General features: G+C 41.0%; 1 protein-coding gene across 1 annotated transcript; it reads right to left on the minus strand.

Annotated features, from left to right (window-relative positions):
• Positions 1 to 5,134: 5,134 nt before the first annotated feature.
• On the minus strand, positions 5,135 to 5,384 carry CTXN3 (cortexin 3). Its single transcript, XM_064140586.1, has 2 exons — positions 5,225 to 5,384; positions 5,135 to 5,187 (listed from the first exon to the last, which is right to left on the minus strand). The coding sequence occupies exons 1-2, from the start codon at positions 5,382 to 5,384 to the stop codon at positions 5,135 to 5,137; spliced, it is 213 nt and encodes a 70-aa protein (XP_063996656.1).
• Between the last annotated feature and the right edge of the window lie 13,054 nt (positions 5,385 to 18,438).

Consider the following 18,438-nt stretch of genomic DNA (forward strand, 5'->3'; position numbering starts at 1 on the left):
CATATGGAACAAATAGTGAAAAATCTGATTTGTTGCTATGTTTTTTTGTTTTAGGATTTTTTTTGCTGTGCCTTCAATATATGTACAGCCATTTCCACATAGATGTGATTCTCAGTGTCACTTTCCTATGTTGAAAGCTCTAACACAATTTTAAGAGGCAAGGTAAGATTTTAAACCAATGTAGATGAAAGCAGAGAACCTCACTGAAAATCAAATCCACAAGAGGGAAATACAGCCTAGTTCAGGCGTTAGTTATTAAAATGCTGGGAAAGCAGCACTGCAGAAGATACTGCAGTTCCCTTGGAGGTCTTGCACTGGTCTAAACAGCAGGTTGGCTGCAGCCAGCACACCAGCAGTTTTCTCACAGTAGAAACCAGCTCATATAAAGCAGAAGGAAGTGTGATAAGACTCACTGTGTTTCACAGTTACATCAGAAGTGAGGGATGCACTTTCTACTACCCTATTGACTAGCACACAGTGACTTCACCATGGGACAGAAGCCTGCACTTCACAGACCCTGCCTGACACTGATAATGTCTTCTTTGTCTCTGCCTTGAAAAAGGCCTTTCACTTTTCCCTGCTTCTGCTAGACCACAAAGATAACAATGTTTAAGGGCATGATGGGGATAGATTAGTTACTGCACCAAGAGGGAAAGAAAATAAAATTGCTGTAGTGTCAGCTGCTCTTATGATGATGCTGACAAAACAACAGGAGCCATGTCAGTGTAAATGACTCAAAACCTATGTATTAAAAGAAATAAAAATCCAAAGCTCTGCTGCAGACCCCCAGAAGCACTGAAAAATGGATGTAAAATGTAGGAAAACAATAATTTTATTTCCATGCAAACTACATCATTATGAACAGACACTTGAGGCATACTACAGACAAAGCATATATCATCAAACTCAAATGAAAAAAAGAAAGAGATTCTATATTGAGGAAAATTCAGGTCATGACCACAGATCCAGTCACGCTGTAGATTAGAAGTATTTTGCCTTTTTCCTGCAGTCTTTTGTGTCTATGAACTGATTCTCAGTGATCATTGACACAGGCAAATATGTTGATCTTGACACTAAATTGTTTAAATTCCTACCAAAGAGTGCACAGGAAAGAGGTTTCAAGACCTAAGGTAGATTTCTTGTAAGTGTCCCATGAAACGACACCTCATATGTGTATCTCCAGTGTTTCTCTGTAGACCTCAAACCCCATAAAATCTCTGTCTACCAATCCCATTAGGATTACATGTGGCTTTCTAGTTGGGACATGTGTGGTAAAAGCAGAATACAATAATCTTCACAGATTGCTTTGTCAAAACCAAGCATTGTGCTTTTGCTCAGAGCACACAGTGGGCAGAACAGAATTGTTTTCTTGGAAACTTCAATTTAAACTCCATTCCAAAAACCCATCTCCTGTGAGGGAAAAGTTTACCCTACTCCCAGCTATATGTCAGTTGATGTGCTATTTTCTCTCCCAGTTGGCACAGCTGTACTGCTGGACTCCATTTTTATATATCACTAGAAGAGAGCTCAGGCCTTGCTTGCCGCATGGCAATGACAGACACACTTCTCTGTAGGTCCAACACACATGCACACCCAGTAGCAACTCTTGTGTGGCTCTTGGCGAATTCACAGAGCTATGGATTTGTGTGGCTGCATCACTCCTAGCACCTAATCTACTGCAAAAGTAGTTAGCATCTTCATAAATTTTAACCAGACCTCTGCATAGAGTTGAGAGACAGCTTCTCCTTCTTTTCTTCAGTCTTTACTGTTAAGACCAGCCCTTAAGAATCTTAGACCATGGAAGTAAGAGATGGGAGGAGAACCGGAACATCTGTCTTATGAGGAAAGGATGAGAGACTTGGGGCTATTTAGTTTAGAGAAGGCTGATAGGAGATCTTTCTAGTATCTACAAATATCTGAAGAAGGGGGCAGTCTCTTTTTGGTGTTGCCCTTTGGTATGGTGAGGAGTAACAGCTGCAAACTTGAACACAGGAAATTCCATCTCAACGTAAGGCAAAACCTTTACTGTAAGGGTGATGGAACACTGGAACGGGCTGCCCAGAGGGGCAGTGAAACCTCCTTTTCTGGAGATTTTCAGGATCCATCTAAATGCATTCCTGTGTGACCTGCTTGATGACTTTTGGAGGTCCTTCCAAAACCTACTATTCTGCGAGTCTATCTTGTGGCCTGTCTGGGATGAACATAACTTGGCAGAGCAGCTGGACTTGATGAACTCCACAAGTCCCTTCTAACACCCACCATTTAATGGTTCTGTGATCAGGCCTGTTCTCACACACATGTATCCCAGACATTACTGAATACAGATTCTCATCTCAAATCCATGTTGTTAGGTCAGTGTTATCATTTAAGAGTCATGACTGAAATATTTAAGTCTTGAAATCCTCATTGTAGTAAGCCAGCTTTACTCCATGGGGCATACCAATGAAAATCTTACACCTCACCATTATTTCTCCCTAGAAACTCTTTGACTTAAGATCCCTGTAGTTAGATAAATGTATTTATTTTGAAACTACACATATTCCTTCTTTCTCCACAGTATGTATGTGTATATTTGTTTAAATTTTATCAACAAATATTCCTTCTTAAAAGAGTTTAAAGATTGCACAAGGTTTTCTACAGAAACTGGTACAAAAGCCTGCAACTAACTGATGTAGAGATGCAGAGCTGCCTGAACATAGCTGCATTAGCACATAGGCCCTCTCTTCCAGTCTCATTAATAATTCAGGCCATTCCACAGTGAATACATATTATTCTGAAGTATTGCAATGTGCCAGAGGATACTTTGTGGACTGGAATAGTACTGTTTCCATTTAAAGTCTGGGCTGGTTTTCCCAGACAAAAGAAAAGTGAGCTATCACAAAACTGAATCACCTTTAGAAAACTCTTATTAGACTTTGAGTGTGTGAAGGAAAATATCTCAGCTATGGGGAGGAAATGGTGTGAGTTTGCTATCTTTTCTGTAGTCAGTTTAGCAATATCCACAGGCAAGGTGATTTAAAGTGGCTGCCCAGCAGTATTAAATTTCCTTTAATAGACTGACTTATCCCAGTGCTTACAAAAATATCTCTTTGGAATGCTTCCAAACATAGCAGAGATGCTGGCTGGATAAGTCTCAAAAATAGTCCTCAGTTAGCAACTTTCAAACTCCACACAAGAATCAAATTGCCTCTCCTGAACGCTGTGCTACATTCCCTTGACCAGAGTCATCACTTCCCTCATTAGGTGTCATTATGAGGAAAAGGCTTTTTGTTTTAAAAGAAAATAAAGTTTATAGAGTCCTAAAACAAACAGACCCTGTCAGGATAGAAACATCCTGGGGCCATGGGGAGAAATGCTGTGACTGTTGCTTTGTGAATACTGACAACACGCTGCTTTAGGCAGCAGTGGTGCAGTAACAGGAACATTTATTGTGTGCCATACTGTCACTACTTTTGTGAAATTATCTGAAAGTTTGAGTTTGCTTAGATGTAGGTGCCTTGAAGATAGATGTGTGGCTAAATCCAATACTTTAAGGCTTCTGGAGAATAGAGTTGCGCTCCTGTCCACTCAGGCTCAAAGGTTACTACCCCAGTAACAAGCCATGCTCATATTTCAGCAGTGGCAGATTACAGGTTTTTTTTTCTGTGAACTCATCAGGGACCTGTATTTGGGTTTCTGGTTGCCCTCCTGTGAACTGTGAAAACCAGCATGCAGAGCCATCCCTCCTTCCACTCCCCCTGCTGTAAATAGCTGCAACCTTTAACCGATGGACAAGACAAGCAGCAAAGGGAAATAAATAGCTCTAAGTGCCAAGGTTAGAGTCAGAGTCTCAGCTTGGATGAGTCAGCACAGCCCCAGCTGTACCAGCTACGAGATCAGCTTTGTCCCTCAATTTACAAGCTGTAAGCCAAAGCACAAAGGAAAACTTCCCAACAGCTTGTCATTATTATAGTACAAGTGAAATAGCTAAATATAAAGCTTTGCCTGAAAACAGACAGCATGCAGCTTCTCTTCCTCACGCTGTGAAGTGCTTAAGTCAGGCAGCACTAGGACCTTTTGCAAGACTCTCTCTTCATGAGTGTGGCCTTTTCCCACCTGGCAACACATCAAATGTTCCTCACTATAGTATTTCAGTTCTGCTGAACAATGATTGCAAGCATCCACTTGGACTCTGAGTGATTTTACTGAATTTTATGCAGTCTTTTAAGACTTTCTTTCCCTGATCAATCCTGCAGATTTTTATTTACAATGACTTCTAGGAAAGGGTTTTCATTGTACAAATACGTTTGGAGATATTCATAAATAGAGATATGGTTATTTATTGATTCTTAGCACCCGTGCTTCAGTCATCCAATTAGGAAACAAAAATATATGCAGTGTGACAAATAGACAGAGTGTTTGAAATGTAGTATTTGAAATACACACAAGACTGAAATTAATTTTCATAAACTATGGTAAGAGAGATGCAAAAATCTATCTAAATAAAATCAGTCTTGGCACAAAAAGACGAAGATGGCCCAGAGTCATTGCATACCTTATTCAAAACAAATATTACAGTCACTGATTTGTTAGTTTTAAGTGGATTAATTTCTGCTTAATGCTAATATCTGGGAAAACATGGCAGATTTTTTTGTGTCCTGAAATTTTCTAGCTCTTCCAATCTTATGGTAATGGCAACCCTGTTCTTGGAGCACGGGAAATTGAGTAAGAAGAGTCTTGTGGAGCTCAGAAAACTAATTTACAAATACACAGACTAAAAAAAAACACATTCTAAACTAATTTGTAGAATACCTATCTCCACGGACTTTTGCTAGTGATAAAACAATTATTCAAGAGATGTGTTTTAGTGTCTAGGAGCTGGTTGTTAGAGATCACATGTACAGAACATTGTTCCAATGCATTCTGAATAAAAATCCTCATTATGCAACCTTTATATTTTTCCCAGCAATAAGATTCACCAATCTGCTTTCAAGAGTTGAACTTTCTTTGGTGTTTAATTAAATTCAAATTAATTGTGCGCATATTTGTATGTTGCAACTCCTACAGTATTTGAAAAGAATGTAAACTAGAAATAAAGGGCCTTTTATTTCATTATCAGAGCAGTGTAATTCTTTGTCTCTAAGCAAGAGCATAGTCAAACCGGCCTTGTCTCAAGTACATCAGCCCAGGCTGAGGTTGGCATAGAGGCTGGCATAGATGTTGGCGTAGAGGTTGGCATAGAGGCTGAGAAGAATTTGGAAGCAGTGAACAATGAGGATGCACAAGAAGATAAATAATAAAATCACAAAGGCAAACATTATTTTCTGTTCCAGCGTCATACTAGAATTTGGTGTTGTATTTCCAGATGGCACCAAAGTAGCAATGAATATCTCTTCATCCACCATCCAAGGAAGTTGAAATTAATAATCCCACAGCCACCTTCCTTCAATCATCAGTTTGCTGAGATCAGAGTAGAAGCCTTTCAGATGCACTTTGCTGCCTTTAGGCTGAGGGGCAAGCAATATTAACTGTGAATAGCCCTTTTGTTGGTTTACTTCAATATACCTTTCTTCTAATGGAGAAAAATGAGATGGAAAATAATTTAACAGCATGTTTGCTTGCCTCTGCATCACTTATAAGAGACCTTTCTGAAATCCTGTGTCATTCAGTTGGCAGTGCAGCATTCAACCACCAATATTAAATGCCACTAGACCCTAGGATGACAGTAACCCCTCCCAGCCCATCATGCAATTTGGAGTGGGGTAGAACTTTTCTGTACTGGAAGGGAGAAAATGAGGGGTTTAATCACACTGCTCCACTGAGCAGCCTACAGAAATGGCAGATCAAGTGCCTTGCTGCAGGACAAATGAACTGCAGTTGATACCTCTCTCCATTGAGGGAGAGGGGTTTGAAAAACAAGTGTAGTTATGATTTTATACCCAACGACTGAAAATGTTTTGAGGTGGCACAGACCAAGTTCCTTTTCATGCTATCAAAATCATCATCACGATTACAATTACAGACACAGTAACAAGAAAACCATCTCAGCTACATCAAGAAAATTACAAGAATTTGAACTAGACAGCAGAGCATATACTGTGCCACCATCTGCCTGGCACGTCTTGTCCTTTGACCATTTGGATGCCTGTGTAGCATAACTATTACCTCCCTTCCATAACAAATTTTCCTTCCAGACAGAGGGAAGCACTGTTGGATGCCATACATTAGGGCTGGTCAGTGACAACACTGAAGTCACCTGCAAAGTGCCCTTGGGAAAAGAAAGGCTTCAAAACCATTCAAAGAGCAAGGCTGTCTCAGCTGAATGTATTAGTTAGAGGAAGGAAAAGAAGTAGAACAACATAATGCAGCATATACCATGCACAGGTGATTATTTCACAGGATTATATCCACTGCATCACTGGACTGTGGTCAAAAATAATTTATAAGCATGACTCAGTAATAGCAGTTAAGAGGTAAAAGTAGATTAAGAAAGGACAGTTGTACATATTGTCAAAATCAGTCTAAAAGTGTACCTGAAACAAAGCAATGTCAAAGCAGCAAAAATATTGGAACTGTATGGCTGCTACTATCTGATTCACTTTATCGTGACAAAACCAGAAAGATCAAAATGTCAATTTCTAACCTTTCGAAAGTGTGTCTCAGCTACCAGTTAAAAAAAAACACAGAGGACTGTCTACTAGAGCTAAAATTAGGAAAAAGCAGGATAACAAAGCTGATAGACTTATTTTAGGCTACTGACACGTGGTGAAATAAAAAATTCTGGTGACAAGTAATTGATTCTGTTGGATAATCACGTCATTATTAAAAAGGAAGAAACATACAAACTAAGTGCATCACTGCAGCAGTGCTGCTACAGTGAAGACTAAAGTTGGTTGGCAGGCCAAAGGCAGCATTCCAAAAGACTTCTGGTACTCTGACTTCAGAAAGCTCTTCAACACACAGTATGTCATGGGGTTTGGGTGTATGCCCTCCGCTACACTTATGCACACAGAATCACAGAATGGTAAGAGCTGGAGGGGACCTCTGAAGATCTTCCAGTCCAACCCTCCTGCTAGAGCAAGGTCACATAGAGTAAATCACACAGGAACACATCCACGCAAATTTTGCTTAACAGTTTTCCCTAAAACTGCAAGCACACAATACGGTAACTGAGCTTATGCTAACGTATCAGAATGTTTTAGGAAAGGTTTTCCTGAATAGAGTTAGCAACTGTGGGGGAAAATCCAGATGATGGAAAATTTGTGACTGTCAGGGAAAGATTACTTTTGATAGACTGGTTTCAAATGTCAAACTTTTAATTAAAAAAAAAAAAAAAGGATTATGTGTATGGTGTTTTTCCAGTTTTGAAGAAAACTGACTTTGAAAAGATAGATGTAATTAGTGATTTCGGTGATAAACAAATGCAGTTCAATGTTTTCTGTTGGGATTCACTGAAGTAGGCATTTCAGTAGGCTAATACAGAAAAGAGATATTTAACACTAATGAGCACAATTCACTGATTTTAGGAACAGGTGTGAGGTCTGAATATTTTACATCCAGCAGCTTTTCACACTCAGAATCCTAATTATTATGCTGTACATCATATATAGTAAAATGTTAAGATTGCATTGCTAGGATGAAAAGAATGTATTTCCAAGGCTTTGGGCTTCCAGATAGCCTTGTGGACATGCTCATTCCACTGAATGATTGCAAGCAGTTTGTCTTCACAGAAAGGCCATAAAATCTGGTATAACCAAGTCCTTCACCTTCTTTGGGTGACTTTTTTTTAAGCTAAAATGTAAATGAGACCATTAGCCACTTCCTTTGGGACAAAATGGTGTTTAGCTATCACCACTGGTTCAAGCACATGAGTACTTGAAAGAAGAAGACTATCTAAAGGCATTAATTTGGTGTATTTATAAACACAAGTAATAAGTCTTGGAAGGATGTTTGCCACAGTAATACTGGCTTACATGCTCCTGGCCTCTGGCTATTCAGATGGAGCAACTGTTGTAAGGGAATCCCTGAGTCAAGCATCTTTATCCCCACCTGTCATTTTCTGTTGTCAGCAGAACCCTGCTGGCACTGGATATCAGAGTCTCTTTCTGGAAATATCCTCTGTCTAGGAGACTGTACAGATCCTACATGGCAACATATCCTAAAACTGTTATTTTCCTGCATGAGAATCTCTGCACATCTGGCAAGATTTCCTCCAGTCTGCCTGAACTCTCTGCTACCTCAGTGCTACAGATTAAAAGGTGACAGGGAGTACAGAAGCCTGGGAGGGCATGATGCAGGCCTGCAAATAGAGATGAAAAATATTTTTTCTATGGCATGAGGCATATTCATGCTCAAGAATTCACTTCTAATGCAGATCCCAGGAGGCAAGAGATGAAAGCATGAGTGGTATGCACATTACAGACATCCCCATTTCAGAAGAAAGGTATCCATGCATGAAAAACAAATACATTAAAAATACAGAACTTAACAAGGGAAGTGGTAGAAGCCAAATAACAACACAATCTAAGTGTGTTTTCTAAAAGCTGAGCCACTGATCCAGTTTATAACATGGGTGGAAAAGTTCAAGGTTGTTTAAGAAAAATACCTGCAGCCCGGTAGCTGAACTATGAGCACAGGCCATGGTCAAATATCACCAAAAGGTGACTTTTCTGGTCAATACACTAAGATTTTTGAAATAAAAACATCATTGGATTAATTAGTTGATAGAGCTATCTACACATCTGTATGAAAGATGCAAATTCTCAGGACTCTGAAGAGTTAAACTCCCTCATTTTGATTGGTCTCTGTGCTTTCTGCATTTCATTTGTTTTGAAACTGATTTTAATTGAAAATTGCTGTGTGTTACAAGGATTTCCTTAGGGCTCACATTCTACAGATTCTTGTTTGGGAACAACAGGATTAACAGAAAAAGTGGCTTTAAGATCTCCACATCTAGGGCCAGTGTATTTACAATTAAATTTGGCTTTATTTTGCTGTTTAAACAGCCCCCTCTTTATTACCATATGCAGCAATGTAAGCTACCTTTTGTGTCAACACCTATATATTTATATTCTTACCATGTAAGACTTGCATGTTCATAAGTAGTCACAGCCAACAGACTAGGAAATCACATCACAGTTTTCTGAATAAGATCTTACTTCTACCCATTTTGCCAATTTCTGTATCCTGTCTATCCATAAATTTGCATGTCTTCCTGGCTGTGTAGCTGCAATACAACACAAATACTCTGAGTGACACAGCAAATCTGGATCTGAGATTGCCAGCTTCAGTACAGCCAGAGGTACATGTAGATTGGCATCGCTGCCCCTTTGTATTTCAAAGTACCAGCAAATTGGTAGCTCAAGAAACTACTGAAAATACTTAGACTAAACTGTGACGTATACAATCTATATGAAAAAATTATTTTAATTAAAAGCATGATCAGTGAAACACCATATAGAGTGGCAGCATCTGCTTAATTGCTGTTTCTTGACAATCTCACCATATTCTATGTGAATCATATAAATACCATAGAAAAGCCTGAGAAAGAAGCAAGTTCAAAGGAGGACTCCGAAGAGCAGAAAACCATTTGAGTCACAAGGGTTTAGAGCCTTGCTGAATAGACAAAAGGCCAAATATCCTGATATTGCAGATAGCTGTACATTTCTTCTGGCTTATTCACCGTCTTGCCCACTTGCACTTTTGGTCTAGTAAAATCTGATTTAAATTGATTAACAATAAAAATTAAAGTTAAGGAATAAATATGTCACTCTGCTAAACAACAAGGCATTTAAACACATTAACCAGGATATTTTCCTCTCGCTTTCTTTTGTCCTTTTTGTTCACTTGCAATTTATTGCCTAATGACTGTGACTTCACTGGGCAATTCACAACATATGCCTGATATGCAGGTATCCTATATTAGTGGAGCAATTGGTTTTCCATTGTGAAATACCTCATGGAATGTAGCGAGCACACAGCTGTGCCAAGACCATATGCATGATTTTCCTATACCACCCATACTGATTTCACTGATTACTCATTTCCTTAGCTACAAAAAAACATTGCAAGTTTCTTCAGGCCCAAACATTTGTACGCAAACTAGCTGATATTTCCAAGCTCTCACAGCTTGGTTGCTGTGATTGGCACATTAAACCTATCTTAAATAAACAAAAACTTGAATGCAAAGTGCCAAGCTAACAAAGTAAACTGCATGTGCCCTACTCCTGTAACCAGATACAGTTTATGCTACTTCTGGGGCTGTTTAGTTTGAAAAAAGAGGAGACTTAGGAGAGACTTCATTGCTGCCTACGACCTGAAGGGACATTGTGAAGAGGCTGGTGCTTTGTTTCTTCTCACAGGTAATTGGAGACAGAACAAGTGGGAATGGCCTCAAGCTGGGGCTGGGTAGGCTTAGATTAGATATTAGGAAAAAGTTTTTCATGGAGAGAGTTGTCAGGCACTGGAATGAGCTGCCCAGGAAGATGGTTGAGTCACCAATCCTAGATGTGTTTAAGGTTCATTTGGATGTGGTGCTTAGGAATATGGTTTAAGGTGAATCTTGTAAAGTAGGGTTATAGGTTGGACTTGGTGATCCTAAGGGTCTTTTCCAAACTGGATGTTTTTGTGATTCTGTGATTCATACTGTATCTTTCTGTTGTTGTTGTTGCATCATCTGAATGGATATATTAATTATGCCCTTTTCACTTACTCTTCATCATTTCCTCCCTACAAAGTTGATATCATGGTGATATTTGCCTTTCCTTGCAAGCACATATCCTCATCATCTCTTGACAGCTTTTAAGGACAGTTTTTTCTGTGCAAAATGACCGCCTTGGTACACCGTTCGCCTGTTGACATTGGTAAAACAACTTGATGGGGTTAATTTTAGAAATTAAACAGTGTTATAAAGGAATCTGTACATTGTCTTGAATACCATACACCTCACTTTCACTTAATGCACCGTGGAATGTTTAAAATGCAAGCTCACCCTTAATGTGTTAATATGTGCACACAATATTTTGAATTCTTCTACATAAGCTATGTGACACTGACATAGAACCATAGAATAGAATCATAGAATCATAGAATCAATCAGATTGGAAGAGACCTCCAAGATCATCCAGTCCAACCTAACAGCCAACCCTATCCAGTCAACTGGACCATGGCACTAAGTGCCTCATCCAGTCTTTTCTTGAACACCTCCAGGGACATAAACACAAGAGGAAAAAAAGTCATAGTTATTCTAAAAGCTTGAATTACTGCATCTACTAAGGTAATTGCCAGCTTTATGAAGCACGACGCAAAGGTATGAATCTGTGAAACACCAATGTGTTTCAAACACCCAGGACTGTGTGCAATGGTTTGAAGTATGCACCCAACAAACTGTTCCCTTCCTCTCTTCTTTTAAAGTGAGTACAGATACAAAGGCTACAGTTTTACAACCCTTCTCCTCAGTGAATATCATAAATGTACAATAGTAATAAGACAACAAAAAAGGCTAAAGCTTTTAAAGCAAATAACATGGATAATATCATTATAGGGTGGATCCTATATGAATGAGCAAGTTGAAATTTTGGTTTAGCAGTCACAAATCCTTACAATAAAATATAGTTGCTGCTCAAAATAACAAGAAACAGATTTTTATACTACCACCTCTGACACCAGTGAAAGACAAATTGTCATATATTTTCCAGAAAGTAGACAGGGATTAAGAAGCAGCAGTATAATATTCATTGAATTGTTGTTACTATTAAGTCAAATGTCAGTGTTTCTAACCTGCTATGGTAGGACATAACAGACAGCATTAGAGGGATACATGTAATAAAAAATTTTATAATCTTATTAAATAAATAAAATTTGAGGGTCTATTTCTGTGAAACAAAAATCTTCATCTAGTCCAGAAGGAACTCCACCCATTCCTCACTGCAATTGTTACAGGTATCTTTAGTTTCCATTCTTTTGCACCCTTCTGGTATTTCTAAGGGCAAAGGCTCAGAAATTGCCAAACACCTAGGTACAAAAGCTTCCTTTTGAAGCTTTTGAAGGTTTAGAATTTTATAACTCGCATGAGAATGCTGTTTGTGTATTCAAAGTAAATACATGACAATATTATTGCTTTCTAATGCCAGGCTTTAAATTCAGTTTTCTCTCTTGGCAACTCTTTAATGGTTTCTGCTTGGCTGAGTGCAGCAGTCATCTCAAGGCTTGTCTGAAGCAATCTTCAACTGAATATTAACACTCAAAGGGTATTAAAAAAACAAACAACATGAAACAAACAGACAAACCAAGTACACACACTGACATGGACACCCAAAACAAACCCAAAACAACTACCTCCCCAAACGAACATACCATCAACAACAAAAAAGCAAACACACACACACAAAAAAAAAACATCCAAAGGGGAAAACAAAACAAAACCCAACACCAAAACATCAACAATTAAAACCAAAAACACACACACAAAAAAGAAAAAGGCAGAAACAAAACCAACCAACCAAACAAACCCCCACACCAACCAAACACCACCAAAACAAACAAACAAACAAACAAAACAAACAACAACAACATCAACAAAAAACTACAATAAAACCCAGAGGGAATTCCCCTGCCTTTGCAAAATCAGGCATATAATCTGCTAGTGCTTCTCTCTTCTTCTCTGTCGACGGCTGTTAGTAATGTGTCTTCTAAACACAAATTAGCACTTCTTTTGTCAGTCAGTCTGAGTATTGATTGCAATTTGTGATCTTCAGTTAGCATTTTAATCCCTTACAATTTTTTTAAACGAATTACATGAACCTCAACTGTCCACTTTAGAAAACAAACTCACCTTGCAGTGGGAGAAGATATAGTCAGTAACATTTACATTTGCTGTTTAACTGCTGAACTTTTATCTAGGCTTTTTGCCCTGGAAGTTGTGTTTGTTTTCACATACCTTTGATACAGTTGCTTTTACTTTGAGCGAGAACAGATAACTAAACAGAAAGTTCCTGTTTTTCTTTCTCATGAGAAAAATGAAGTCAGTCAGGAAGGCTGAGTAAAGAACATTCCTGAGTTTCTTCTTAAAAACAAGCGGACACACACACACATATACACAGACACAGAGCCCATAGTCAGCTCTGGGCTGACCGAATGTCACTCCTTCTGATCTCTTACAGGCAGCTTCAGTTTTCAGATGAGCTATACTTTCACAGATCAGAAAAACAATATGGGATATTATTCTCCTCTCGTATTTCCTTCTGACTTCTGGTCTGGACAATAGATTTGAAGCTTCTTTCTCTGACTCTTGACGACTTCTCTGTGGAAGAACCCCTTGTTTTAAAGCATTAATCCTGCCAACCACATAGTGGCTGTCAGGGTCACTGTTGTGGAGCGTGGGAGCATGGTTTTGTCCATGTAAAAGAACAAATTAGGAGTGTGAAGCCCTGGCTGCAGTGAAATGGTAGACACTGGAGACTAGACTTTATGCAAAATGCGTGTCTGTCAGTGTATATGTGGCTTTAGAAAGGTGGCTCAACGTATCTGAGGGTACATGCCCTGTAATTCATTAAGATCTAGATCTCTTATTTCATTGAGATTTTCTGAACTAATGGTATTACTAACTAGGTTAGGATCAACAGTCACATGTGAGTCAGCACTTTACCTCAGCTATGGTAAAGCATAAGGGTGTTTGTAATGTCTCCCACAAAGCTTCATGGGAATTTAGTCATTAAACGTGGTCCTGTCTTCCCCATTATTTGTGTCTTTTTATTCAAGGTGACAGAATATTTTTTTCTTAAGGAATACACCATGTGAGCTGCTTGAGTGGAAAATACTGAAATAATAAATAGTGGATGGATTTGTTAATTCTGCTCAGGGCCATGCTAACAGAGAAAGTTCAATTTCTCTTCAGTTCAGCCCTTGTGTAACTGCACTTTTCAAGTGTTTGCCCTTTCTCATCAAATTGTCTTCATTGAAATGCAGAAACATGTCACAATGCTGCTATATATATATATATATACACACACACACAATTGAGAGCAACTGAAGTTGCAAATGAATTATTATTCTATATAATCCATCCCCATAGCAACTGACTGTTGAGCTGAGAATCTCATATATCTGCTGGTAGATAAATTTTGTTTGTTTCTTAGCTAAACTTGATGTGAAAGGGAAGTGATTGTCTTTGGCACTTGTTTACAACAATTAGCACTGTAATTCTTCCTTCTTAATGTACAAAATAGACACTCAATCTGCTAAAATGTGTCAGATCATTGCTCCACTACAGATTTTCCATGGCTTTAACTCAGCATGTAAATTACAGCCTTTACAAGAAATTGCCAATTGTAGTGTGTTTACCTATTAAGAGTTGGGGTTTTTCCTGTTTTCAACAGATGTTGTTTACTGAGGGATTCTGCCAAACCTGTCACTGAGTGTGACACTGTAATATTTTTTTAACTAATTAAATTACCATAAGGAGTGAAGTGTTTGGTCTTCTGTTTGCTTTCTTCAAACTCTTTGTCATCATAAGTGAGTTGGCTCCAGAGGTCACAGCAGTGGTTGCAGCTGGCAATGGAACAGAGTATGCCTCACCATCATTAAAGTTAGCAACCGTTTTAAGATGTTTGGCAGTTCCTTTACCACACTTTGCTCTTCTGGGAATCACCTGCCTGTGTGACAGATGGTCTGAACATGACTGCTGCTCAATGGGCATCAACAGAACCTCCACACTGGACTTCCGAAGGGCAGACTTCAGCCTATTTAAGGAACTAATTCAGAAAGTTCCTTGGGAAATAGCCCTTAGAAACAAAGGGGTCCAGGAAGGTTGGACCTGCTTCAAGAAAGAACTCCTGCAGGCACAGGAGCAGGCAGTGCCACTGAGCCGGAAGATGAGCCGACGAGGGAGGCAGCCAGGCTGGATGGGCAGGGAGCTGCAGAAAGAATTAAAGATTAAAAAGAGAGTGTATCACCTTTGGAAAAGAGGGGAGGTGTCCCAGGAGAAGTTCAAGGAGGTTGCTAGGTCTTGTAGAGGAAAAATTAGAGAGGCAAAAGCCCACTTGGAGCTCAGGCTGGCCACGGCTGCCAAGGAAAATAAAAAGTGTTTCTTTAAATATATGAATGGCAAGAGGAGGGCCAAGGACAACCTCCAGTCCTTACTAGATAGAGATGGGAACATAGTGACAAAGGATGAGGAAAAGGCAGAGGTGCTTAACACCTTCTTTGCCTCAATCTTCACTAGTGGGACAGGTTGTCTCCAGGACAGCTGGACTCCTGAAGTGGTGGATGGAGTCAGGGACCAGTACAGTCCCCCTCTAATCCATGAGGAAGCAGTAAGGGATCTGCTAAGTCACTTGGATCCTCACAAGTCCATGGGACCGGATGGGATCCACCCTAGGGTGCTGAGAGAGCTGGCAGCTGAGCTGGCCAAGCCACTCTCCATCATTTATCAGCAGTCCTGGCTCACTGGAGAGGTCCCCAAAGACTGGAAGCTGGCCAATGTGATTCCCATACACAAGAAGGGTCGTAAGGAGGAGCCAGAAAACTACAGACCCGTGAGCCTGACCTCAGTGCCAGGCAAGGTCATGGAACAGGTCATCTTGGGTGCCATCACAAAGCACCTACAGGATAGCCAAGGGATCAGGCCCAGCCAGCATGGGTTTAGGAAGGGCAGGTCCTGCCTCACCAACCTGATCTCCTTTTATGATCAGGTTACCCACCTGGTGAATGTGGGGAAGGCTGTGGATGTAGTCTACTTGGACTTCAGCAAAGCCTTTGACACTGTCTGCCACAAGAAGCTCCTAGCCAAGCTGGCAGCTCATGGTTTGGACAGATTCACTCTGTGCTGGATCAAGAACTGGCTGGATGGCAGAGCTCAGAGAGTGGTGGTGAATGGTGCCACATCCAGTTGGCAGCCAGTCACAAGTGGTGTTCCCCAAGGATCAGTGCTGGGCCCAGTCCTGTTCAATATCTTTATTGATGATCTGGACGAGGGCATTGAGTCCAGCATCAGTAAGTTTGCAGATGACACCAAGCTAGGAGCAGGTGTTGATCTGTTGGAAGGTAGGAGAGCCCTGCAGAGGGACCTGGACAGGCTGGATGGGTGGGCAGAGGCCAATGGGATGAGATTTAACAAGGCCAAGTGCAGGGTTCTGCACTTCGGCCACAATAACCCCAAGCAGAGCTATAGGCTGGGGACTGAGTGGCTGGAGAGCAGCCAGGAGGAAAGGGACCTGGGGGTACTGATAGATAGTAAGCTGAAGATGAGCCAGCAGTGTGCCCAGGTGGCCAAGAGAGCCAATGGCATCCTGGCCTGCATCAGGAACAGTGTGGCCAGTAGGACAAGGGAGGTTATTCTTCCCCTGTACTCAGCACTGGTCAGGCCACACCTTGAGTACTGTGTCCAGTTCTGGGCCCCTCAATTCAAGAAGGATGTTGAGGTGCTGGAACATGTCCAGAGAAGGGCAACGAAGCTGGTGAGGGGCCTGGAACACAAATCCTATGAGGAGAGGTTGAGGGAACTGGGCCTGTTTAGCCTGGAGAAGAGGAGGCTCAGGGGTGATCTTATTACTGTCTACAACTACCTGAAGGGGCATTGTAGCCAGGTGGGGGGTGGCCTCTTCTCCCAGGTAACCAGCAATAAAACAAGGGGACACAGTCTCAAGTTGTGCCAGGGTAGGTATAGGCTGGATGTTAGGAAGAAGTTCTTCACAGAGAGAGTGATTTCCCATTGGAATGGGCTGCCCAGGGAGGTGGTGGAGGCACCGTCCCTGGGGGTCTTCAAGAAAAGACTGGATGAGGCACTTGGTGCCATGGTCTAGTTGACTGGCTAGGGCTGGGTGATAGGTTGGACTCGATGATCTCGGAGGTCTCTTCCAACCTGGTTGATTCTATGATTCTATGATTCTATGAGGCACACACAGTTTCCTTACTCAGGCTTCAGAGTATGGTATTTGGTAGTTCTTAGACAGTTGCAGTTGTTGTGGAAGATATGAGGACAAATTACTCAGTTACCATAGACTTACTAGCTGTATATTGATATAAGTCAGGAGTGTGGTTAAAAGGAAAATCTAATTATAGAATCATAGAATCATGGAATGTCAGGAGCAGGAAGTGGCCTCGAAAGATCAACTGGTCCAGCCCCCCTGCCAGAGCAGGATCACCTAGAGCAGATCATACTGAAACACATCCAGGTGGTTCTTGAATATCTTGAGAGGAAAACTCCACAATCTCCCTGGGCAGCTGGTTCTAGTGTTCTGTCACCCTCACAGTGAAAAAATTCTTCCTCGGGTTCACATGGAACCTCCTGTGCCTCAACTTCCACCCACTGTCCCTTGTCTTGTTACTGGACATCACCAAGGACAGGCTGGCTCCACCCTCCTGGTACTCAATCCTTACATATTTATAAATATTAATGAGGTCACCCCTTAGTCTTCTCCTCTCCAAGCTAAAAAGCCCCAGCTCCCTCAGTCTTTCCTCATGAGGAAGATGTTCAACTTTCTTAATCAGTTTTGTGGCTCTACGCTGGACTCCCTCAAGCATCTCTCTGTCCTTCTTGAACTGGGGAACTCAGAACTGGACAAAACACTCCATATCTGGCCTCACCAGGGAAGAGTAGAGGGGAAGGAGACCCTTCCTCAACCACATCCATTCTAATACACCCCACAATGGCGTTGGCCTTCCTGGCCACAAGAGCACACTGCTGGATCACATCCATCCTTCCATCTACCAGGACTTTCAAGTCCTTCTCCACTTCACTGCTCTCCAGCAGACCAGTCCCCAACCTATACTGACACGTGGGATTATTCTTTCCCAGGTGCACGACTCAACACTTGCCCCTGTTGAACCTCATTAAATTTCTCCCTGCCCAACTCTCCAGCCTGTCTAAGTCTCTCTGAGTGGCAGCACAACTCTCTGGTGTGTCAACCACTCCACTCAGCTTGGTGTCATCAGCACACTTGCTGACAATGCACTCCATGCCCTCATCCAGATCACTAATGAATGCATTGAATGATACTGGTCCCAGTACTGACCCCTGAGGGACTCCACTAGTTACAGGCTCCTGCTAGACTCTGTCCTATTGCCCACAACTCTTTGACCTCTTTTCTTTAACCAGTTCCCAATCCAACTCACTACTCCATCACTCAGACCACACTTCCTCAGTTTAGCTATGAAGATGCTGTGGGAGATGGTGTCAAATGTTTTACAGAAATCAAGGTAAAGCACATCCACCACTCTTCCATCATCTATCCACCTGGTTACATCCTCATAGAAAGTTATTGAGTTGGTCAAACATGACTTCCCCCTTGTAAAACCATGCTGGCTGCTGCCAATATCCTTCTTGTCCTTGATATAGCTAAACATAGTGCTGAGGATAAGCTTCTCCATTATCTTTCCAGGGATGGAGGTGAGGCTGACCAGTCTATAGTTACCTGGATCCTCCTTCTTTCTTTTTGAAGACTGGAGTGATGTTTACCCTCC

This window comes from Pogoniulus pusillus, chromosome Z (assembly GCF_015220805.1).
Source record: "Pogoniulus pusillus isolate bPogPus1 chromosome Z, bPogPus1.pri, whole genome shotgun sequence".
Classification (NCBI taxonomy): Eukaryota; Metazoa; Chordata; class Aves; order Piciformes; family Lybiidae; genus Pogoniulus; species Pogoniulus pusillus.